Consider the following 26,835-nt stretch of genomic DNA (forward strand, 5'->3'; position numbering starts at 1 on the left):
TTTCCCTATTGCTCACAACTTTGGGTATTTGTAGTGTACCCACACACCCAGCCGCTGTCTACCAGTATTATTGGTCTGTGGCACAGTCTTCTCTCCCCTCTCACCCAGATCATGGGTTGATATGCCAGATTGATCAACCCGGGATATTTAAAAGTGGCAATATATTGCTAGCAATATATTGCTCAGCAATCATATTGCCCCGTGTCCCGTTTTCATCTGCAACCAGAGATGGTCGCAGATGAAAATTTAAACACTGCTGGGTGAAGAGGCAGGGGATGTCGCTGGTCGGAGGAGCATGCTCCTCCGACCAGCGACCATTCAGGGGCTGAAAACGGGAGCGCGCACCCGGCGATTTATCGCTGGTGCACACTCCAATCACTGGCAATATGGTCGCTCAGCGACCATATTTCCAGCAATTTCAGCCCCTATCGCCCCCGTGTGTACACAGCATTAGACTTCTCCACAACCCGGGTTGAGTCACCTAAACCCGGCAATAACCCAGTGTATTTTGCCGCCTTGAAAGGGGTATAAATAAGAACACCTACATACACTCAGCAACAGTAATATAAGACCCTATACATAGCCCCAATGGACAGAGAACACAATTATAATTACGCATAGTGTATCACAGTATGCATATCACCCCTATTACACAGCCCCTAAGATAGTACAATTATACATTACCATACCCTCCAACATCTAAAGGGCAGAAATTGGTACAAATTGGGGGTGGGGGCATTGCCATGGGTAAAGGGTGTGTGGCCAGCACACAGTGATTATGCTGATGGTTACACAAATCCTGTGTGCAGCAGCCCTGCATCTTTCTGCTCTGCCTCCCCTACATGTGCTGCTTCCACCTGCCGGACTGTGCCGCTTTGATAGGGGCAATTTAAGCCCCATTTCTAAGCCATCTCACTAGATGGCTTAGAAATGTGCATGGAACGCTCCGTATGCTTATGTACACCCTATAGCGATGGTGATGCACGGTCCAACATGCTGCCATAACCGGCAGGGATAGACAGTGCATGCATTGTCTATCCTGCTTAGAACGCAAGGTTATGCCTATTACCATAAGCAATACCCTGCTCAGCACAGATGGCTCAGCACACATCGCGGGTGCATCACATGTGATCTGTGCTTCAGCACCTTGTTCAGAACGGGGCACCCATCTCCCCATGTGTACACAGCTTAAATAAGAGATGAAAAGACACATGAAAGGAGATATTCGGAATATGGTCATTAAGTCAACCCTAATTAGGTTGACATTTAGTGGGTTGACCACTGAAAGTCAACCAGGCTTAGGTCGACGGGTTGGATGGTCAACACAAGTATTAGGTCAGCATGGGTTTTTTTCACATTATTTTGAGTGGACATGTGCCCACAGCTGGTATTTCATACCGTACCATCCACTACAGGTTGGTGGGAGTATAATAGTGTGCTGAGTGCAGTGTGGCACTGTGCCCGAAGCATGGCAAGTGCAGTGGTACACTTAGATGGTGTCCATGTCAACGATGTCTACATTCGGGTAAAAAAAAAAGGAAAACTCATGTCACCATGTCACCTATTTCAAGTGTCAATCTAAGCCCTGTCGACCTTCAGGTCACCCCCAGACTAATACAGCACAGCACTGCACCACTGAACTGTACTAGATCTGAGTTTATTGGGAACAGCTGCGCTCGGATCCCGTCTCAGATCGTGAAGTTCAGGTATGTTCGGATCTCGGAGATCCGAATACGCTCATGCCTACTATATACATACTTCTGTGATGAAGCCACTCCTGAAGCTTCACTGCAGGGGGTGTCTGGTCAGCTTCTATATACACACAAACAGTAGCAGCAGAAGACTGTCATTACTCCAGCACTGACCAGACATGTTATTTGTTGATTCAATCACAACCTCTCACCTACAATAGTGCACTTGTGAGAATGTGTTTCTGGTTTTAGTTCTGTATTATAAATTTTTATTTTATTTATTATTATCCTCAATTACATTCCCAGTCCACAGTCACCATGGTGTGCAGTAAGAAAAAGAAAATATTTACATTTTTTTTCTTTATCTTTCTAACTAATGTTAACAGTGGACCCTGCACATACTATAACGGGGTGCAATGAAGCAACACACACACAAACTGACTAGTAGACCTGCATTATGGGCCAATGCTAAAAATCACATTGATACCTTCAGAATACTTCAGTATTTATTTGAGAAGCTTTCCCTTATAGGGACCACATTTTTGGTCCCCAAACCACACGAGGTCCCCACTATGTGACTGTGTAAACAGATGCAGGTCCCCACAATGTGATAATTACCAGAAAACACACACACACACACGTGTGGACCCGGCGTATAAACACTGGCCTCACCATTGGCCAAGTGCGATCTATTTACAGTTACTTATATAGCGCAGCAGATTCCGTTGCGCTTACAGTAGTATAAATGCGGTTTAAAGTATACTGTATACTGCAACATTAGAGTACTTCTTTTGTTTGTGATAGCCTGTCTGTATATCTCCATGGTTATGCCCACATTCAATGATAAGTATTTGCAAACAATGCTGGAAATCTAGATTTCTGTATATTAATATATACATATATGTGCCTCATGTTTATCAAGCAAACCAGATTTCAGAAATAATGTATGCATATATATAAGTATTAATGGTACTTGTTTCCTAGCGGGGGGCTATTCTGCGTAGTGAAATCGCATCGCACATCGCATTGCTTGGCTTTTTGTGCCGTGTGATGCGATGAGATCTCAGTAGTTAATTTATTCACTGCACCCTGAGTGGAATGGCATCGCACAACGCATCTCATGGCCCTTTTTTGTGGCATGAGATGTGAAATGTGAGATGCGATCTCAATAGTTAATATGGTAAAACACCACCACTCTCCACGTCACCTCGAAGCGTAGCGTGCGCTTTCATACCCCCACTATCCACGTTGGTGTGGAGTTGATGTTATATAGTGTGGCAAGCAGTGTGTGTGTGTGTGTGTGTGTGTGTGTGTGTGTGTGTGTGTGTGTGTGTGTGTGTGTGTGTGTGTGTGTGTGTGTGTGTGTGTGTGTGTGTGTGTGTGTGTGTGTGTGTGTGTAAATTTTTTTTTTTTTATTAGAAATGTATCCTAATCTCAGTTTTTTTGTTTGTAAAGAGTACTGTGTATTGCTTTTTAACTTCAGCAGTAAAACTATAATGTTTTTTTTTCCCCCAATCTCCATGGATTCCAGCAACAACACATACCTGTAATCTACAATTGAACAAAATATACACAGCACGACAAAGATCACGTCAGCAATGGTGGCAGGCGGAGGAGGCAGCCCACAAAGACGAGGCCAACAGGCAACCCCCTACCCGCTCCCAATAAATTTCTCACTCCCAATCTCCTACCCGCTCCCAATACCTTTCCCACTCCCAATCCACTACCCGCTCCCAATCCCATACGCACTCCCAATACCCGACCCACTCCCTGCCTTCATCACCCACCTACCCTCCCCCAGCCAATCCCCTCTCCCAACACCCACCTACCCTAGGCTTCTATGGGGGTTGCAAAGCTGGGCGATGTATCAACGGTGGGGCAGTGGGAGCAGAGGTCAGCGCATAACCACACATGCGCACACACCCCCAGCTTCCGGTTCTGCGCTTTACAATGTGATCCTGGGTGGTAATATTCCACCCAGATTGCATTGTAAATGTAATCACTATAAATGGGCCTCTATATGCACAACATGCCACAAAAACCATTATCTTGCACAAACACCACTCCAGTTAAAACACCATTGGTATTTTGTGTGAGCAAGCCCCCCCCCCCCCCCCCCCCCCCACACACACACACCAATGACTATTGTGTGTCCACCACAACAAACACTGGTACCCTTCTTGAAGCTTGAAATTGTGTCCATGCAGTAAGCCTTCAAGAAATGCCACACCTTACCCCCATTACATTGCCATATATTAGGTGATGGTTCAAAATGGCAAGGAGCTTCAATTTTAGGACCTTATCAGTACATTGGTTACTGCAGAGGGTTGTCCAATTTGACACAGCCACAAACCTAGAGCAGCTTTGCCAACATACATGGTATTTGGTGGCACAAGCCATACAATTAATACACTGGACATCTGTGTGTCTCCCAATCATCATAGTTGGTAACATGTTGAGAGCAGGTCTTGTATCCTGTATTGAAATGACTTTAGGGTTCCTAGCTCAATTGAAACAACTTGAGACAAAAAATATTAACATGTGTAAATCTTTAACAACACTAATGTGAAACCCCATTTTCCATGCCAACAGATTACCTCATCCGTGTTCATGAAGTGGTGCAAGGGACACTGGCCAGACTGCGCCATTACTTGCTGGCAGCAGGAGGTCACCTACCTTTCCGACCTACTTCAATCTTTTTTTTTTTTACACTTTGTGTGGTATAAAGTGGAGGGTAATGAATACATGTTGGTGAACGTATGGTGGGGTGTGTGTATTTTCAGAAATATGGGTTAGGTTAGTGTGTGATGAACATAAATATGACCATCATAATTAATGCATGAATGTAAATACTGGTAACAGCAAACACATGTACACATAGGCACACATTTGAGTCCAATCCAGAAATTGTGTTTTGCAATGCCATCAAGCACACACACGTACTGTGCCACATATGTATGGAAATGTAGTATATGGAAGTGACAGCATTGCATGACACAATATTTGAATACTCAAAAATGCCACACATTTATTTATTTAGTGTAATGTTTATGAAAAATATTAGATGCAGATTACATAATGGGTACACAACTGTGGCAGTTATACAAATTGAAGGCGGGTTGATTAAACATTAGATTGTAGTGGTGCACAGGTCATTGCAGTATGTGAAATTGTTGGACACATAAACGCAGGTAGTTTAGGAAATGCCACATTCTAAAGAACACATAGAAATGTCGCAAGGGTTAATGTAAATTGCAATTTGGGTAGAAAAGCATTTAATTGAAAGTAATAAAGACCATAGAGTTTGGATAATTGTTCAATGGGTTTAAAGCATGAGTTCCATGCGGATTCGTGCTGTGCTGTGTAAATCTCCAACAGAGGGTGTTTGGTCGGCAGTCCGGCCGCTTGGACACTGAAAGACTGTAAGAACTTTGTGAGTTCTGTCCGCACGCAGTGGTGTTCATGCAGAACCACGCCACTCCCTGTAATGTGGTAGTCCGTCCAAACAGATGTAGTGGTTTTTGTAGGCGTGTCTTCGCTCACCGTGTGGTTGTGCTCCGCCTCCTGTTCCCGGCAGGGAGACTGATCAACGTACGCCGCGGCTGTTCGCAGGGTGGGTGGTCGCTTCACCAAGCCTGCCAGGCGGCACTTCTTCAAGCCCGCTGGGTGCTGCTAGGTACTGTGTATAAACCATTAGTAGTGCCCGGCTTCACCCATCTGCAGATTCCTGTAATGTGCCTCCAGACCTGGATCTTACATGCAGGCTCAAGGAAGTGTGTATAAGGTGTGTTATAGGTATTTTATGTATTGAAAAGTATATATGACGTGTGTCTGGGGGGAAGGGGAGTATAATGTACATAAATACTATATACGCTTTGTGTGGGATTTGATGGTAGGTATTCATGTATATAAGGGGTAATAGGTATAAGAGGTGGATGGGGTAATATGCATTCATGTATATAAGAGGTGGTTATATATGGAACATATTATAAGACAAGCACAATTCAGCTGCAGAACTCATACAGCACAAACATGTTATGCTCTTGCTGTAGCTCCACCTACATTATCCACAGCTCCGCCCACCTATACACCTCTCCTTTCCCCTATGACGGCCCTGACATTTTGTCAGTCCCAGGCCCCACAATTTGTGATGGCAGCCCTGGGTATAAGCCATATACTGTATAAGACTCTTTTTAGACTGAAGCCCCAGATATGTGACACTGAAATTGTACAATGTAGTTATGGACTCATGCAGTTATACAGTATGCGCCTAATTGGCGAACATCCCATTGGTCAGGATGCCATGTTCAATATACTGATGCTGCCAACTCAACTGCCATCAGAACACTGGTACCAAAACTTGGAAGAGATCAGTATGCTGACAACGAAATACCATCACTCAGAATTCCAAGCTTTAGTATCCGGGGCAGGTTAGGTTCAGGCTCGGGTAATGGGATTAAGTTTAGGCACTAGTGGGGGGATTTAGGGTTAGGATGCATGGGTGGGGGAAGGTTAGGTTACAAGAAGATGGGGTTAGGCACTTATAAGGGGGTAAGACTGTGGGAGGGGTGGTCAGGTTTCTTCAGCAAGGTTAGGCACTTGCGGGGAGGTATAGGGTCTGCGGGGATGGAAGGGTTAGGCTGCTGCAAGGGAGGATTAGAGGGGTAAGGGGAGAGGGTTAGGGTACTTACAGAGCCCCTGTTGGGACTCTCAGTATTGGGGTGGTGGGGTCTGTCTTTTGACCATGATATTGTATGTATTCTTGAGCAATTGATGAATTGGGCCTCTATATACAGTGGTATTTCATATTGTCCCTTCTATTGCTTCAATTGTTTTACAATCACATTGACATACATTTTCCTTACTGCCACTACTAAATTCCCACTTCAGTCATTGTCTATGAGTTCTTGTGGTTGGTTGCATTAAGTACAGACTAGATCACATTAATGAGGTGAAAACTGAGATTCATTTTAGCCTGTTTTCTAGTGTTTTAACTTTTATTTTTAGCTCTTAGATTGATACTGAGACAGAGCGCCAGTCTGGCTACTCTCATACATTATATAACAATTTATTAGTGTCTGCCAGAACTCACTTGATCTACAAATATTGTGCTGTTCAAAATAAATAGCCTGGATTCAATCAAAGCATTGCCTCATGTCCATAACAGCAAATTCTAATGTTACAAACAAAAGCCATTATGAAGTGTGCTTGCTATCTCGCTCACTGACTGTCTGTCTTACATGCCACTCTTAGTAAGGAGTATACACAAACTCTCACTCACTCACTCACTGACTGACTGTATAACCCGCCGCTGAGTGTCCAGGAGTGGATCTGGAAAATAAATTACAGGGGGGTGGCACCCTAACCAGGAGTGTCGCCTCTGAGTAACAGTCCTTTCCTTTCCTCCAACTCCTGACTCCTCTTCCCACACACAGCCCTGTTCATCTCCTTACACTAATCTGATTGATTTTCTGAAGACAGGCAGAGACGCATCACACCACCTTGAACGTAATCTTTCCAAACAGAATTAATAATATTTCCATTGGCCAATAAAAGATCTGAAATATCTATTTCTGTTGATAACACCACAAGCTTACCCCTCAAGCTTGCTGCCTACAAGTCATTCTTGACTATCCTTTGCTCCCCATATTTCGGGGCTGAATTATCACCATCCTCAGATGCTGTTATGATTATATTTACCCAATTCACAATATGATAATTGACTACATTGCACAGATATATCAATTATCGTATGCAGGTATAGAGCTTTGTCCCTGTGAAGCGCAGCATTATTGAGGTATCATTCATAAGAAATACCCCAATCATGTACCATGCGTGCGTGCTGCCAACATTGCATCTCTACCCAGTCTGCCGGCTCACATCCCCATAACGATGACCCCTATCGCTGAGCCTACTTACCTTCAGTGGGAGTTATGATCAGGGCACCTGCTTGGGGCTTCCAACTTCTGTGAACTCTGGCACTGTGAAGTGAGCTACAGCTTTGCAGTGTCCTTTTAATGCACCAGGGGTCATTGGAGATGCAGTGAGCCCCGTTGACTGGTAGCCCCCACTGAAGCACCACTTAGGCATCCCTGGGGAGTTAACTATAAGTATTTTATTTTATTTTTTTACACTGTGATGAGCCTGGGTGTCCATCAGACACACATAGCTGGATCACATTGGCCCTATGCCTGCACAGTGTTCTCTCTCTCTGCCTATACAATGTAGGATTTGCAGGAGGGGCTTTCCAGAGAGGGGTGGAGACTGAGGTGACCCAGTATATGTTGGATCTGTTAAACTAGTGTGTATAGATAAACCTACATGATAGATAGATAAGTAGATAGATAATATATATTTAATAATAGTCATAGAGTAATATCCATTCTAAAAATCACCACTTTATAGAAATATGACAATGCCAGGTGCTAGATTTTAAAGGGGTTAACCAGAAGCCAGAATAAGGAAACCAATATCCATGCAATATTTATCTATATAATTACTAGAGACAGGATTATATGCAACATAAAAGGCTTGAAATATGCATGCAAATATGCATGGAAAATACTTAAAATATGCATTAAAAAGTGTTAAAATATGCTATGTTAAATAATAAAAAAAAAGTAATTTTTAACTTATTTATTTAAAAATCAGCATATAATTAGTTGCAAATAAACCTCAAAAATAGGCCCACAGCAGCTGCAGATGTCTAGTGCTGTACACATGATTTTTTTTCTTCCTGGCTGCTACATCATACTGCAGCGTCCAAAGCTCTGCTTGCATCAACTACACGGACCCTCATCTCCAGCGCCGATGGATCATATGTCAGTATAGCGTGTGAGGGTGACGCAGTGGAAGGCTTCCTCCCTGCGCCGCATACTCACTGTGACACGGCATTTCCTCTGCGCCGCGCGATGTCACAACCCTTCCGCCCACCTCCTCTGCTGCAGAAGTCTGTCTCTGGTGTAAAGTTCCAGGCCAGGGGCAGGCAAAGGTTCAGAAGCTTCGTAATGGCATCAGCCCCGACTGACTTTTATCAACATGGATTGGCAGCCTAGAGCAGTGTCAGACATAAGTGGACAACCAAGGTTCCCCACACTGCGCACATATTGCCCCAGCCTGCACACTCTACCACTACCTGGCCAACAGTAGCAGGGCAAAGCAGTGCTGTAACTTACCCGCAAGTTACAGCACTGCTTTGCCCTGCTACTGCTGGCCAGGTAGTGGTAGAGTGTGCAGGCTGGGGCAATATGTGCGCAGTGTGGGGAACCTTGGAAAGAGGGCGGGGCCTAAAATATGCACCATCACTAGATTTTATGTAAAATATGCAATAACCAGTGAGAATGGGCAAAATATGCAAATACATATGCAACTATGCAAATGCATATTATCCTGTCTCTAATAATTACTGTACATAAAAATGTTGGCATAATCTAAACTGGAAATGCATGGCTTTATTTGGGCACTTACAAGTGCCTTCAGGAAAATAATGCAACAGTGGTACAGTAGGAGCAGCAGCGGGTGTAAGGTGCACATTGCACAACCCACAATTTGTGGTTCTTGGGAAGGGGTGGAGCCAAATGCTGGAGCAGCAGGGCCTAAAATGAGTCTGACGAGAGGGCGGGAGGTTCTGCATGCGTTAGTGCTATATTGATTAAATCAATTTAAATATTGCAATAGTTTCATAGTAATTTTTTTTTAAATGCAGCGTTGAGGCTGATCTTTCTCAAAAATGCTTTGTCAAAGATACTAGGCTCCAACCCTCCCAACAATACACCACAATAGGCCCAGTCTGCCAGCCATTGCCGCTGACCCCAGTAGGGTATAACAGTATAGACATAGCCAGTGTATTGAAAGAGAGAGCACACCTCACAAAAAGCAGCATAATAGTTGTTCTTTCCTGCCATAGTGGTTGATAAACCAGAAAAAGAAAATATATTTTTTTTTTTTTGGGGGGGGGGGGGGGGGGGGGGGGGGGTGAAATGGAACAATGGAGAAAGAGCCAGATCCCTAACTGACACTAACATACAAATCTAAATCCCCATCCTAAAGACCCCCTTAAACCCCATAGATTGGGTAAGCAAACATAAAAACAATAACCGAAATACTAACCTATCCTATCCCTAACCATCTCCAGCGGTTTACCTGCCTCTGTCACATGCATTTCTCGCTATTTATAAACTCCCAGAGTGATCCTAGATTAAACCAATATTTAATGAACCATAGTAGATGTCAGTAGATTCTGCACAATTCACTAGGAGGTGGAGCATACATGCCAACTTTTTAATACTCCTCTCCGGGAGAAGCCGGGGCGGGACGTGGCTTCATTTTGGAGGGTGGGGCAAGACTGACATCACCAAGCCCCACCCCCATTACAGACAGCCGCATTCATTAGCGTGTCAATGTCAACACCTGAGCAGGTGGTCCCCCAGTTAGTGTAGTGCGAACCCTCACCTGGTTCCCTTTGCTCGGCATGCTTTGTATGTATGAAAAAGGGCAAATGTTTTTTTTTTTTTTTAATCCTGAAAAAGTGTTGACCTGTTCATGTGTCGACCATTGCCATGTCAACTTTTCGCTTGTGGTGACCATTTGTCATTGTTGGCCTAGTGCATGTCAACCTTTTGTTGTCAACCTATTGGCTGTCCACCTAGACACTGTTGACCTACCTGGCCCACTCAGATGCCCATTACTTAAAGCACACACATTTTTTTCCCACAGCCACAGTCCACAGTTTGCACACCCAAAGCACCCCAAATTTTAGACACCCAGGTGGCAAAGTTAGAGGGGTTCAGCAGCTTTGCCTGGCTACATTTACGTGTACACATTTTCTGTATGATCAGCACAGAGATGCATTTCTTACACACACACACAAATGGGCCTCCATCCAACCACTAAATGAGCCCTGGTGTCTTTTTTCCATCAACCATGATATTTTAGATTTTATTTATTAATACCAAGTATTTATCTGGCCGGTGTCCCAGACATCTAACAGCTTGGTCAGGTTATAATTGCTCATTGTGACTTATTCTGATTTCTGGAAATTGCTGCATCCATATACAGTAAGTGTTTGTTGCCAATTTAGGTCGCAGGGTGTAATCTATATTTAGCAACCAAACAATGGCCTTTATTCAGATCTGAGCTCAGTACAATTTTGTTCTCAAAATGGGCAAAACCGTGTGCACTGCAGGTGGGGCAGATGTATAGAGAGTTAGAGTTGTGTGAGTTATTTTGTTTCTGTGCAGGGTAAATCCTGGCTGCATTATTTTTACACTGCAATTTAGATTTCAATTTCAACACAACCCACCAAAATTTAACTCTCTCTGCACAAGTTACATCTGCCCCACCTGCAGTGCACATGGTTTTGCCCATTTTGAGAACAAATTTGGGTACTTATGTATTATCTGGGCTCCCATGTTAAATGCACCCCATTTTTTCATACCCCTACTATCCAACTACGCATGGAGTTGATTTTATATAGTGTGGCGAGCGCAGCGAGCCACCGTGCCCGAAGCGTGGCGAGCATAGCGAGCCCCGCGAGGGGACGCGGTCTCATAAGAAAAACGGGAGCCCAGATATTACATAAGTACCCAAATTTGTATTGCGATCAGATCTGAATAAGGGCCTATGAACGCTAAATGCTGGAGAGAGAAAATAATACTTAGAAAAAATCTAAATCATCATGAAGCTGTGTGCTTTAGGGCTACCCCTGTTACAGGTAATTTAATTAGGCCATTGTTTCACTGATGCACACAGTAATGTGATGTATATAGTATAACAGTTGCAGGCCAGGAAGTTATGGGAGATATGGTTAGCAAGTCTCACACAAAACAGCTCAATACCTTTAGACAAGGGTTGCCTGCTTTTAAAGTCTCCTCTCTGGGAGAAGCCTGGGGAGGAGACTGTCGGCAGTATTTCGGGGGGCGGGGCCTGATGTAGATGTTATCAAGCCCTGTCCCCAGTACAGTAAATCCCGCAATTTGTGGGTCTCCAAGGAGGGAGTAAGGCTAAGGGCGGGATGTATTAAAATACATCGCCGCCCTTCGCGCCCCCCCCCCGCCGCGATGCCACCGCATATGTACTAACATATGCGGCTGGCATCGCGATGCGGTGACGGAGGCCCCCCGCGATATATGTACTGTGGTCTGCGGGGGGTCTCAGTCACCTCCCAGCCGGCTTCTGCTGCTTTCACGCTGGGGACAGCTAAGCAAGCTGTCCCCGGCGCTTCCTCCTCCCCCCTGCAGCCGGAAGGACGTCCGGCTGCGTTGCTAGGGGGAGGAAGGGCTTACCTTCCGGGGTCCAGGAGGACCTGCAAGAAGGTAAGCCCAAGAGAGGGGGGAAAGGGGGGGTCGGCGAGGCGGCGGGGTTGTGGCGACGCGGCGGGCGGCGAAAAGAAGCCCATAGGCTTCTATAGGGTAGGGGGGTTTTACCGCATTTTCCCTTTAGTACATCTCGCCCTAAATGACACAATTTGCATATTTACCCCCCTCCCCCAAAAAGCCACGAATCGCGGTAATTTACCGATACGGTCGGGGAAATTCAGAAGATGCCGCCGTTATCCGGAGGCTTGCCCACCTTTCGGGGGGGGGGGGGGGGGGGCAGAAGAGGGACCTGATTTCCGGGAGCCTCCTGGCATTATGGGAGGGTAGGCAACCCTGCTTTTGACATAATTAGAGCTGTGTCTTTTTTTGGGGGGGGGGGACACAGAGTTTTAATCGGGAATGTTTAAATTAATTTACAAGTAAAAAATCTGAGCGTTTGTAATAAATACACACTTAGAAAAAAAAAATATTTGTCGGCCAATCCCAGAATATGTGGGTGACACGCTCCCATTTTCTAAAGCATTGGCTGTTCCAAGCCATCTCCACGACTACCTCTCCCTGTCAATCAGGCAGAGGCGTTTGCTGTTCTTCTGTAATTTGGAAGGCCCGTCCTGTGCATGCGCAGAACACATACATAGGGCTTAATGTGAGTTGGATCACTTACAGTATGTGTTCCAACATGAATTAAACCCAATATACCATATGTGTGTGTAGATGTGTTATTTATACAGTATATTGGGTACATTTACTAAGATGGGTGTTCTATTGCATATGGGATGTTGCCCATAGCAACCAATCAGATTCTACTTATTTATTTAGCACATTCTAGAAGATATAGAATCTTACTGGTTGCATTGACCAAGATTCCCCCCACCCCTTTACAAATCCTACACTTGCCTATTGGTAAAAATTATATCATACAGTATATAAACATAAGCCCTGATTCACTACTAATATAATTGCATAAATGATCCATATGCAAATGCAGGGGGGTTTCTGGTTGCACAGAAACCCCCTCCTCTTGGCAAGTGCCTTTAAATTATGACAATAGCACTGGTATATAATATAATCAATAGAGCTGCCACCACATCAGTGTAATGGACAAAGCAGAGCTGCTGCACATGCCCTGTGGGAGCAGCTTCTTCTACCAAGTTTGCTGTGTGTGTGTGTGTGGATCTGAGCCCTCAAACATTGCATTAGATCAGAGAGTAGCTGCCAGGAGGAAGAGACAGGCACCTTAACATCAGGTGGGAGAATGTGAGCTTAGAAAGTGCAGCACTGGTTCTATTATATCTGTGTATTTATTTATTTATTTATTTATTATGTGATGTTTAATCTTTTCCTGACCACATATCTTATTTAAATGTTTGAAACAGCCCATACTATAGACAATCTTTACTGATAAATATTAATACTGTATTCCATACTGTATCCAGTGTACGGTATAAAAAGTCTAATTTTCAGAGCTGTTACCACTCCCCCAGGCTCCCTTATTTACTTCAATGTGCTGCAGAGTGGGAGACTTTGGATTACATTTGGAAACCCCCCTCTAAAAATCCTGCATTTGCCACTGTGATCAGTCGCACAGTTTCCCAATGCCTTGCAAACAGCAACATTTAGCACTAGTAAGATCAGACTTACTCAGGCTGGAGTCATCAGAGTTTTAAGTGATCACAAATGCAGATATAGTGTACACCCGCTCCTGCATTTGTATTGATATGAATCACATATGAAAACCTCTGCAAGCAGCTTTTCATATACGATCCATGCTGAATCCGCTCCATAATATACTATGTATTACAGAGAAACATATAATTTGACGGCAGATAAGAACCACTTGGCCCATCTAGTCTGCCCCTTTTTTAAACATATTACCTCATACCATATTTGATGCTTATTTTTTTGTAAGGATATCAAGCATATCCCAAGCATGTTTAAATTGTTTTACTGTATTTGCCTCTACCACCTCTGATGGGAGGCTATTCCACTTATCTACTACTCTTTCTGTGAAGTAATTCCTCCTCAAATTTCCCCTGAATCTTCCTCCCTCTAGTGTCAGTGCATGTCCTTGTGTTCTGTTGCTCCTCTTCCTGTGAAGAATGTCTCCCACCTGTACCTTGTTAAAACCCTTGATATATTTGAAAGTTTATATCATGTCCTCCCCCTTCTCTGCTCTAAAGTATTCATATTAAGATCTTTTAGTCTTTCCTGGTACATTTTTAGTTGCCCCTCTTTGTACAGTCTCTAATGTATTTATATCCTTCTGGAGATATGGCCTCCAGAACTGAACACAATACTCTAGATGAGGTCGTACCAATGTCCTATACAGTGGTATTATTACTTCTTGCTTTCTACTGCTGATACCTCTCCCTATGCAACCAAGCATCTGACGCCTTCTTCATTGCTTTGTTACATTGCCTACCTGCCTTTAAGTCCCATGAAATAGTGACACCTAGATCCCTCTCTTCCTCAGTTTCCATTATAGTGCCATTTATACTATCTCCCCACAGGTGATGGCAATCATACATTTACAAGGGACATCCAAGAACAGAGCATTTTCTCCCTCATGGAGAGGGTCAGGTAGGCAATAATGCATATAGTGTTTTTCTGGTCTCTACCCATCTAGTTATTCACCCTGAGATCCCCTTTTTTCACTGTCCTCCCTCCTCCTTTCTTTCCCTACATATGTTTTGTCACTTACTGTTCTTTGTTGTCGCGACTGGGAATGGGGTGCCAGCAGAGGTGGTAGCTGTTGCGAATGGCACATGTGCAGCTCATGATTGGCGTATTTTTTGTAAAAAATACCCCAATTTGTCTGTAGTCTGGCATCACAAGGACAGAGATTTCTCACAAGATCTGTCCCTGCATGCGATAATTCGTACATCCCTGCGATGTAAATAGTTACTGCATTGCAAATTGGGCCAATGTTATCACAGCTCATCCGCCTCCTCAGAAGCAGATACTTATAAATTGGCCCATAGTTTAATATCTGGAAAACAGTTCAATGTTCAGTGTCTTTCCCCAAAGATTTAAAAAAAAACTTGTTCTGGGAGATTTACCTGTAATATGCAAAATAATTACAGAAGATTTGGTAAGAGATTCAATTTGATTTTCATTATTTTACATATGAAGGGATAATTTGTCTTTACTATCTGAACAGATCCGCATTTATAATTTAGGGCCAGGTTGTAATTTACTTCATAGAGAGGTCCACTGGCATCAGTATGGAAGATTCCACATTTTTAAAATAAAGGACGCTCAAGGCAAATTTATACATTGGTTTTAAAAGATCCAGTAAGACCTTTGCCACAAAAGAGTGTAAGAGTGTCTTGACAAAATTATTCTTTTGACCATAAATTGGAGAATAGAACAAAATTGACAAAAACCCAGACAAACTGCAATTTTAAGTAAAATATGTTTGCATCTGGAAAAGCTAATTCAGCCATTACGAGTCACGGAAGACATTTTGGATTTTCCTGCATCTTGTTTTTTTATTTGAAAAAAACTTTATTACATTTAAGCTCATTGGTATTAAGCAAAGTAGTTCCACAAAATAAGTACAATAATTTAGCACTTCTCACTCGAATCCATGAGAATTTAGTGGCTGACTGGAACACTTAAATAGCTAGAGCTTTTGGAATTGTTCTATGTCCTAGATTTTTTTTCTTTAGCCAAACTTGGCAGTTGCCTACTATTCCCAGTGGTCAATAAATCCCTGTTCATGATAGGAACTATGTCATTCCGGTGTGTGTTAGTTCCGCCACATGCAGAGAAGACATAAAAATGGCCAAGAAATGTTTTTTTTCCTTTTAATGAGTACAACACATTTTCAGATATTGCAAGACTTTCTGCTTCTAGTACTTATCTGGAAGTACAGCACAAATACATATATAAATAATATAGATTGAAAATGTGTGCGTAGAGCCCCATACACACACTAAGTGATATTTTAAATGATATCACTTATATATAATTTGTAATATCGTCTAGTGTGTATGCTTAATATCAGTAACGATGGACACTCCCACAGGTCTTTAAAGATGTACTTCGCCATTTGTACATTCGGCTCAATTTAACTCTACATACTATATATACAGAGCAGGGACGGGATGAGGTTGCTGAACGGTATCATTAACATTACTGTATATCGTTTGCCTGAGAGTTCAGCGGGAAGCATTGATGTTAACGCTTATGGAGCTAATGGTCTTGTAGTGTGACCCAGCTATAGCTTAGTAGATAAGTTTGGTTTTCTAAATACAAATAGAGATCAATCAGTAGATATGATCCGACTGAACATGTAGAACTTTGCTAATATTTTAGTAACTTGTGTGATGTACCATAATATGCGTGCAGAAATATTTAGGTGATAGAGGACTTTTTTAAGTATTATTATTTCATGATATTAATGCCTATAGTAATTGCATTCCAGTGATGATCATGTACAGCCACATAGGATATGTTTATAATTATGCTCCTCCTATACATAAATCACCATCATCCTTTGCTATGTATGGTATGAGCTTTACTAGTAGAAATGTAGGTGCGTCCACTAATTAGGGAGTATAGGGCCTGATTCTAGTCCATTCGGTATTCCGTGCGTTCGCATGGGGGACCGATGTTGGTGCTCTGCACATGCCCATAATCAGTTATGCGAATGTGTAGGGCTTCTGCGCAAGCGCCGTCACTGACCTGCACTGTCTACATGGCACTCACACAGGGAGTGGGGGATGGAACAGGGCTGTACAGGGCAGACGGGGCAGTGGTGGTGATGGGCCATGGGAACGCTCAGCGTTTCATGGGCTCTCCCATGCAAACGCTAGGTGTTCCCATGTAAATGCCAATGTGACACGGGGTGCCGGGGGTGGGCGGCTGACGTCACGTGATGTCAGCCTCTCACCCTGTCTTCATGCAAAAGCCCGCAAATATAAGGCAGTCTCTACTGACTTATATTTGCGAGCCAAGGAGAAATCATTCGAAGGTCACCGACCAGAGCAGCCATTGATCGCTGAATAGATGTCGTTTAGGGATGGAGCCATGGGCCGCCCAGCTGTTCAGGGAGCAATGGGCACACCCCCAAAGTGACAAAAATCTGGGTTGCTGTGCTAGGCCATGCCCACATCATGTATGGCTCTGCCCTCTTCTAGGTCCCAAATTCGTCCAGACAAAAGTTGGGAGGTGTGAGTTAAAATGCATATAAAATAAGCTCAGGAAAAATTCAAAGCATGTTATAATGTACAGAGTATAAAAAGTATAGAGTAACAGGAAGTAGAACAAGAGGCAACGCAAAGAACGGATAATTGGTGAGCGTATGAGATGCATTATAACAGAATATAACAGAAATGTCATAATAGAAAAAAAAATAGATCATGATAAACACAAATAATTGAAACAATACCATGTCTGCAAAGGGTTCTTGCCAGGTCCCCTCACTCTCTGGTCCATAGAGTGGCTGCACCCTCTTTAGCAACAGTAGTAATGCCAATGGGTACAGGGTACAATGAGGACATATGGATCAAACTCACTGTACTCTGTTCACTGTATAATAAATTTCTACTGGATATACTGTTGGCATGAAGGCCCACAGGGGAATGCAGTAGGAGATGCCCAAGTTAAAAGTGTGACAAATCACCACAGGGATTTGGGAAAACTTCTCTCTCTCTCTTCTCTCTTTACCATGGCCGGACTGGCCATCTTGCACTTCTGGCAAATGCCAGAAGGGCCGATTTTTGGCATCCTAATTGACAGGGCCGTTTGTAGAGGCAGACAAGCCATGCAGCTGCACGGCTTGTCCGCCTCTGCTAGAGCCGCCGGGATGCGCCAGCTCCCCCCGACCCGCCGTATAAGCTGGAGGCGAACACCGGGTGAGCACTGGGGAGGGAAGAACAGAGGCAGCATGTTCTGTGCTGGGGTCCTGATAGAGCAGGCTGCGTCTAGCTCCAGACAAGAGGGCGCTGCGACTGCCCCCATCCATTTTCCGGGCACTCCCTGAGATTACTCTCTGTAATCAGTTACAAGCGGGTGCCCGGCGGCTCCTGCAGGGAAGTCGGAGTGAGAGCGGTACAAAGCCCTCACAGTCATCACTACCCGCCGCAACAACGCAGCTAGCGGAGAGTGGAAAGGCAGCTGTCAGTCATCGGTGCTCACAGTCTCAGAGTCCATAGTATAGTATCTGAACTCAGCTAACAGCAGGTAACAAAAGGGGGAGGGAAAGGGGATATTACATGTTCTGCCTTTAACTTGAAAAACTTTTGTGTCTGCTTTCTCCATCACACCTGAATATCCCTGCCAGTCCATGTGACAGCCTGCCCCCCTCTCCCACCTGCACGTTCCTATCGACCCCCCCCCCCAGCAAGTGACAGCCTGCTTGCTCCCTCTCACCTGAATGTGCCTGCCACCCCCCCTGACAGCCTCTCTCCAAACAGCATGTACCTGCTGACCCCCCCCCTAGTAATAGCCTGCACCTCCCACCCTCTTATGTGTGTGCCTGCGACCCCCCTTCCCTGCAAGTGACAGCATACCTTCTTTGTCTCACCTTCCCAATGCCCGCCGATCCCCACACAAGTGACAGTCTGCTTATTTAGCTCTCGCTTGTGAGCATGTGATATAATGTGTAATTGGCATAATGGATTGTCATATTTTGTAATCGGCATTACGGTGTGTTCCATAACATGTAATGGGCACTGCGGTGTGTTTCATAGTGTGAAACACTGTAATGCATCCATTTTGTTATGCCATGCCTCCTTTCCATGAGGCCACACCCCTTTTTGCAGCGCGGCTTCGACGCGCAAGGATCCCGTCTGCTGGAGGTGGACCTGTGTGCTCAAAATGCCAGGGCCGATTTCTGGTCCCAGTCCAGCCCTGCTCTTTACAGTGTCTATTAAGAGAGACAGATGGGCCTGGGGCATGGCCAGCAGCTCTCAGAGCACTGACCATGCCCCCACAAAGGGGGGAATGGGGATGGGGCGTCACAGGAGTACACACCCACTGACTGAGGCCACACCCCCTACTTCTGGCACAAGTGTCCCTTCTCTGCTGCCACCAATGTTGGGAGGTATGCACAGGAGAGTGATAAAGATTAAGCAAAATCTACATGCCATGTCCCACATGAATTTTGAAATACATCCGGTTACTCTTACCTGGGCATCGTGGGCAGCACAGCTGAGGAACATAGACTGGATTAGCACAATGAAGACTTGGGCATCTCAGTCTACTGCACAACACATTTCCACCCTACAAGAAGAGGTTTCTGGTCAGTATCTGCACCTCTGTGGGGAGCGTGTATGCTATTTAATAAATATATAAAAAATTTATATAAGTACAGCACTTTAATCTAGTGTATGTTATTATTATACTTGCCTACGCTCTCGGAATGGCCAGTAGGCCCCCAAAAATTGTGTGGCCCTCCTGCCTGCCCAGAATAGTAGGCAACTCTCCCGAGGCCAGGTGCTTCGTTTCCTCTAAACAAGGAGATAATTGCATTCTCATAGTCACGCCCCCACGAATGCTGGAAACCTTGTTACTGTACAGCGAGGCATGACAACAATAATGCAATACTGGAAGACATGCTCTTGTACAGCCTCTTATGGCTTGATGCGCCCCCACCTTACACCATATTATATGTCATGTTCCCTCACACTGCTCCCTGCTGTGATATTCTGGCTGTCCTCGTCTGGAGGTGGCAGCCAGAAAGCTGGCAACTATGAATATTATGTTGCTGCTTTTGCGGATGAAGTGGGGAACATTCCCTTAGGTGGCCAATTAAGCTATAGTATAAGAGATTGCAGCACCATTCCTGACCTCACAGTAGCACATTCTGGTGGGTTCCAAATTGCCCCTCCCCCTCTTCCCGACAGAGGAGAGAGAACAGTCCCAATACAACGATGCCCCTTCCCCTCATGGAAAACTGCAGCACTTTGCATGTCAGTGGAGATGGGGCGGAGTTAAAATGATGGAACTCCATTTGAATGCTATCTTTTTGGGGCTTAGTAATATTGCACCTATGACAAAATGTTGCTGCTGCAGCCAGGTCTGGATTAAGGTCTGTGTCCCCCCAGGCAGGTGGTACCTGGGCAGCGTGGAGTCCAGGCTGCGGGGATCTGGGAAGCGGGGATCCGGGCAGCGCCGCAGCGGGGTCCATGCAGCTCTGAGGTGGCAGAGGGGTCCCTGCGGTGGATGGGAACTAGGAGCACTACTAGTTCCCATCTGCCGCAGGGACCCCACCGCTGACTTCCCATCTGCCACAGGGACCCTGTCACTGACTTCCCATCCGCCTCAGGGACCGTGCCCCACTGACTGCCCAGCCGCCGCAGGGACCCCCTGCCCTGGTGCTGGTGTGGGGGCGCCTGATGTGTGGGGGCCCCGGGGCTTCCGCCCTGTTGTCCCGTGGTTAATCCGGCCCTGGCTGTAGGTAAGAGAGAGAGATTGTGTGTATGTGTATATACAGGCTCCTGTTTTAATTTTTAAGAAGACATTGGAGTACCGCCCTCACAGCTGCATAGTGCAAGGGACCTACTACAAGGATCCTAGGGAGGGCACCCAGTGCAATTGTTCTACTCAAGCAAAGGAGTGCTGGCGTTTCTCCATCATAGATAGATAGATAAACATAGCCCCTGGTGAAAACTAGAGCAGTTGAAACAGCTGTTGGACCTGGACCCCCCCCCCCCCCCCCCTCTAAAAAAAAAACAGTGTCTGCCCAGCCTCGGGTGGAATCACAATAGCACCAATGTATTGCAAACTCATGTTCATAAACAGTTAAATCCCGCTTCTGAAGTGTTTTGTAAGCTATCTAGGCATACTTGCCAACATTGTATATCTCCATTTCAGTACATATAATATGTAAAATCCTTTATTAGCTTATTACCTCTCTGCATAGACAGTTAACACAATAGACAAGTCCATAAGGTTCCAGATAAGGATGCCATCTCTCTCCGACTCGGTACTTCCTGTCTTGGAAGACACAGTATGTCTCTGAATCTACAGGGATAAGAGAGACAGCTTTCAGTTATATCCTCAGGATGCATTGCATATCATTGGTAAAGAGGTGGTTTGGCTACAATCAGGATTCACATGCTTGTGACTGGTTTCCTCTATTAAATGCAATACATAGAAAGTTAATGAAATATCCGTGTGGGTTCTCTGGTTTGTGTCTTTTGGCATTTCAATAACAGACTTTAATGTTCCCGACCTCTGGAGCCTGAGTAAATCTAAAGGGAGCAGTGTTGGTATCAGTAACTACTGGGAATACTATATAAACCAGACCACAGAAGAACTACCCATTAGATTCTGAAATTGGAGGTAACCCCAAAGCTGTCAGCACCTCTGACTGTGAAGTCTACCAAGGAGCCAAACACTTCAGCTGAAAGGAAACCTTTCACAGTTTGGCAGCTTTCAGCACAGTCTAACGCCAGCACAGGAGAGACAGCTGCAGAGAAGCACAGACCTACATGTGCTTCAGTCAGGGAAGGCGATACAGCAGCTGCAAAGTACATACCTACTCAATTCTACATGCAGGGAAGGAAAGACAGAAGCTGCAAAGCACAGACCTACTCATGCTACAGCGAAGAAAAGAGAGACAGCAGCTGCAAAGCACTGACCTTCTCTTGCTATAGTAAAGGAAGGAGAGACAGCACCTGGAAAGCACATATTTACTCAAGTTACAGGCAGGGAAGGAGAGACAGCAGCTGCAAATCACAGACCTAGTCATGCTACAGGCAGGGAAGGAGAGACAGCAGCTGGAAAGCACATATTTACTCATGCTACAGGCAGGGAAGGAGAGACAGCAGCTGCAAAACACTGACCTGCTCTTGCTACAGGCAGGGAAGGAGAGACAGCAGCTGCAAATCACAGACCTCTACATTCCACAATCAAGTAAGGAAAGACCAGTGGCACCAAACCGGGCTAAACCTAGATACGGGCCCAGTGGGTGTCTCCCCATGTAACAGCAGCCTCTATGCCAAGCCCAGCACGTGCTGTTTTACAGCATCTTTGAAGCTACATGATGCAGCCAGGGAAGGAAGGACAACTACAGATAAGCACAGACCCACTCAAGCTGCAGCCATGAAAGAAGAGGTAGCTACAGAGAAGCACAGCAATACACAAGCTACAGCCAGCAAAGGAGAGAATGCTGCAGAGAAGCACAACACTACATCTGCTACAGCCAGGAAAGAATAGACAGCTGCAGAGAAACACAGACCTACACATGCTACAGCCAGGGCCGGAGAGCCAGCTGATGAGTGGTACAGACATATAGTATATACTGTACACATGCTGCAGCCAGGGAAGGGGAGACAACAGTTAAGAAACACAGACCTACGTATACTATAGCCAGGGAAGGACAGACAGCAGCTGAGAAGCATAGACCTACATATGCTACAGCCAGCAAAGAAGAGAAGGCTGTGGAGAAGCACAGGTCAACCCATGCTAAAGACAGGGAAAAAGAGACAGTGGCAGAGAAGCACAGACCTACACATGCTACAGCCAGGGAAGAAGAGACAGCTGTGGAGAAGCATATAACTACACATGGTACAGCCAGGGATAAAGAGAGAGCTGCCGAGAAGCAAAGTCCTACACATGCTAAAGACAGGGAAAAAGAGACAGCGTTAGAGAAGCACAGACCTACCCATGTTACTTCCAGGGAAGAAGAGACAGCTGCGGAGAAGCACAGACCTACACATGATACAGCCAGGGAAGAAGAGATGGCTGCAAAGCTGAGTAAGCTATTGACGGGAAATCCCGAGACTAGTCACCCGCCGCCTGTAAGGTACTAAGGAGAGACCTCCAGTGGACCGGGTTCAAGGGTAACACTCAACTAGACACCTAAGTACATGAGATTATAACATTAGAGTCCTTACAAGGACTAATATAAACAGACACAGGCAGGAGTACAGTGCTACATGCGGAGCGTCCGCACGGCTTGTATTGCCGGCGTACGCTTCGCAGATCTTCCTCAGAGCAACCCTATAATCTAGTCTCAGGATTTCCCGTCAATAGCTTACTCAGCAGTGGCTTATGACCACGCAGATGGCAGCTAACTGACTAACAGACTTACTGGTATGATTTGTTATTATAATATCCCTTTTGAACATGCTGCTACATTTTAAGTAAAAACTCAACATAAAATTAAACACATTGTGTAATTGCAACATTGTTCTATGGTAACACTTTTTCATACACCAGGAAATTTGAGGGATATCAGTCAGCTGAATATCTACAGTCCAACACAGGACTATTATATAAAATAATTCAATAAGTGTCAGTGTGTCCAGCCTACTGTTGAATTATTGTAATTTTGCCAACAAACATTATACTGAGGGACCCCGCCGGGCATACACTAAGCAGTGGATCACATACCCCTGAATTCCCAGAAATTCAATCTAGTGGTATGGCATATGGTTAAGCCACCACAAACGGGGTCAAAAAGGTCACACAGCCCTTAACTATAGATTCTGTATACCTGAATCAAACACCACTATTGTGACGCGCAATAGTGTAATACCTGATAAGGTCTATATGTACTCACTAGTAATATAGGTCCAATTTATATCCATTGGACCAACCACCTGGCTGAATTGACACATTAAAGATGACTTCTCCTTAAACTGATGCAGCACGTTTGAAAGACTGCACAAACAGTATACACACCAGGAGATTTGGCAATCTAGAGATCCGCAAACTCACTGACACTTAATGAGAATTCCCCCTTCTCCCCGTGTGGCACAAGGGGTTCATTAAATTCAATCCATCTATAGGAACTGATATATCCCACTATCTCCATCATTCAAGTTAAATCTTTGGTACAGACAGGATCCTTGATTATTGAAATCTAGCATTATTCAGCCCAATCAGATTGACGATATAGGCATACACAGCCATTATCAATAAAAGGGCGACACGGATAACAGCGTAAAAAAATTTATTCAAGAGGTCCTGTAGGCAAGGAGATCTACATAGTATATGCTGACACCGCACCTGCATCTTTTAAAACACTGTCTTCACTGTGTTCAATGTTCCATGTAGTTCGGCATATTTCGCAGTTTTAAGAAAAACCCATTGAAAGGTAAATTTTATTGTGTAGTAATTCTTTTCTTGTTAGGTGCACCACAAACGAAAAAACTGTACTCTTTCCCCAAATCCCCCCAATAAGGAAGGAGAGACAGCAGCTGAGGAGCACAGAGCAACATATGCTACAGCCTAGGCCAGGGCTGGGCAACACCGGCCCTCCAGATGTTGATGAACTACACATCCCAGCATGCCTTGCATCAGTTTCAGCATGGCCACATAGCAAAACTAATGCAAAGCATCCTGGAATGTTTAGTTCATTAACATCTGGAGGACCGGTGTTGCCCAGCCCTGGCCTAGGCTGAGGGCCTTGTTATTCCCAGAACCGCTTATAGCCAAAAGTGGCTAGGGTTTTTGGACTTCTCTCCACCCCATAATTCGGGGTCATCCCATCTTCGACAGATTGACCAAAGCTATCCCTGGGGATTGGAGACCTTGGCTCCCCCCTGTGAACAGTGTCAGATTAAGGTCTAAATGGGCCTAGAGCTGAAAATTATCAAGGGCCTATTATGCGCAATAATAGGGGTGTGGCCAGCACCTTATAATGTGGAGGCGTGACCAGTGTTCTGTTTGGGTGGTCTGCTCATGGGTGTGTCTCTATTTGTGTAAATACTGTCAAATAATTATATATGCCTGGAAAAGGCAGGGGGCTGGCATAGGAAAAATGCAAAGGGTTTAGTACAGGGTGGAAAATGGCAAAGAGGTTGGCATAGGCAAAGGCCTTGCACAGAAAAGAGGGAAAATAGAAGCTGCCAGTGGCGTAACTAGAGAGGGTGCAGGGGGTGCAGTTGCTATGGGGCCCGAGGGCTTGGGGGGCCCCAAAGACCAGCAGTCCCCTGCACCCTCCTAACTTTTTTTGTAAGGGCAACGCAGACAGTGGCTGTGCCTGTGCCACTGTCCTGATGACCCCTCCAGCAGCAGTGACATGCCACTGCCTGCGCAGCGCGCAGGAGACCAGGCGTGCATGAGACGCACTGCCACATGGGATACCCTGCCAGAGCAGCCCGCATCAGAGAGCGCCGCATCTGCAACCCGGGATATTCTGGAGACCAGGCGCCACATTACAAAGCGCCGCATCAGGAGGCCCGCACAGCAGTGGAGAGTGAAGACACGGCACTGCAGCTTAATGGGAGATGGCCGGTGAGAAGACCTGCCGTTTGCAGCGGGAGGGGGAGGGGCGATGACAAACTTTATGCCTGTGAAACCCCCTGCTCTTCACTTTCCCCTCAACTCCCATTGCTTTCCCTCCCCTTCCCCCAGATATTACCTTTCTCCTCCTGGCTCTCTCAATCCCCTCTGTCTCACCTCTCTTCCTGCTTTCTCTCAACCCCTTCCCCCCCAACATTTTCTCCCTTCCCCTCTATCTCAAATATTTCTCTCTGCCCCTAGTCTTTCTCTTTCCCCTCTCTCTCTTCTCTTTCTCCTCAATACCTATCCCTCTTTCCTCCCTCTAACAGTCTCTCTATTTCTCTCCCTCTCTACCTGGCACCTTCTCTCTCTTTTACTCCCTGTCTCTCCCTGTCTCTCCCCCTTCTCTCCCTAACACCCTCTCTCACTCTCTGGATAGAATGTAATGAAGCCCTATTTCAAGGGCAGTGGGGGATGAGGGCCGAATTTGGATGTTTTTTAAAAGGGGCAATCACTTACATGGCAAAACCATGCCTTGGTGAGAGTTCAGCCCGAATCCTCACGGCCAACGAACTCGGGCAGCATTATATCTGGCCCCCTTTCTCTCTTCCTTTCTCTCCATGACATTCTCTCTCCCTCCCTTTCTCTCCCCAATTCTTCCTGACAGTTGTCTCTCATTCCCTGTCTCTCCCAATCTCTCCCTCACATCTTCTCTCCATGTTTCTTTCTCACGCCCTCTCTCCCTGTTTCTCCCTCACACCCTTTCTCTCTCTAGTGTGACAATGCTGGGGGGGGCCCTTTCAAAATTTTGCTATGGGGCCCGCAAACTTTTAGTTACGCCCCTGGAATCTGCCATATATTGCCGGGTGCCCTTCGAAGGTGCACCCACAGGACGTTGATGTCCTAAGATACTTGTGGGGTGAGGCAGCATTCCAGTCATAAAAAAATACTGAAAGCCAAAACTTGGTAGACAACATTTCAGCACCTTTCATGTGATCAACTAAGTTTACCACACCATATACCCCTTATACAAATCATGTAACACAATAGTAACATCCTTATACTGTACTTGCCTCTTACACATTAGGCCACATGGAATGAGCCAAAATTCACACTATGGCACACGGATTGAGCCAAAATTCACTTTATGCCACACAGATTAAGGCAAAATTCACATTTTGCCACCTGGATTGAGCAAAAATACACACTATTCCAAACGGATTGAACAAAAATTCACAATATGCTTCATAAACAGGGACATTGCTCACAAAAGACGTGCATTAAAAATATACACCATAATGCCCTTAACATGTTAAGCCACACATCATAATGTCCATTACATATTATGCCAAACACCATAATGCCTATTAAAAATTATGCTACATAAGTGCTGCTTACCTACATGCTCATTGCCAGGGGTTCCATGCTCATTGCCATGTGTGATTACATGCTCATTGCCAAGGGGGAAATACATGCTCGTGGTAACTGCAGGACAGCCGCCGACGGGCAGAAGTGACAGCCATTGACAGCCAGGCAGAGTTCATTTAGAAATGAACAAATAGGTTTACCCGCAATATCTCTGGAACCAATTAACCCATATGGACCAGCCTGTTACCAGATTGAAGGCCCGGCAATTTGGGTTC

At 45.2% G+C, this 26,835-nt stretch overlaps 1 protein-coding gene across 1 annotated transcript in view; it reads right to left on the bottom strand.

The window, feature by feature from the left end:
• CHRDL1 (chordin like 1) overlaps positions 1–26,835 on the bottom strand; it is a 139,302-nt gene that overhangs the window by 70,784 nt on the left and 41,683 nt on the right. The window contains exons 3-4 of the mRNA XM_083159376.1: positions 20,868–20,980; positions 19,144–19,237 (exon numbers count right to left, since the gene is read on the bottom strand). Coding sequence (XP_083015502.1) covers positions 19,144–19,237; positions 20,868–20,980 — 207 coding nt within the window. The remainder of the gene's footprint in view (positions 1–19,143; positions 19,238–20,867; positions 20,981–26,835) is intronic.

The sequence above is a fragment of the Crinia signifera genome, chromosome 9, assembly GCF_055691185.1.
Source record: "Crinia signifera chromosome 9, ASM5569118v1, whole genome shotgun sequence".
Taxonomy (NCBI): Eukaryota; Metazoa; Chordata; class Amphibia; order Anura; family Myobatrachidae; genus Crinia; species Crinia signifera.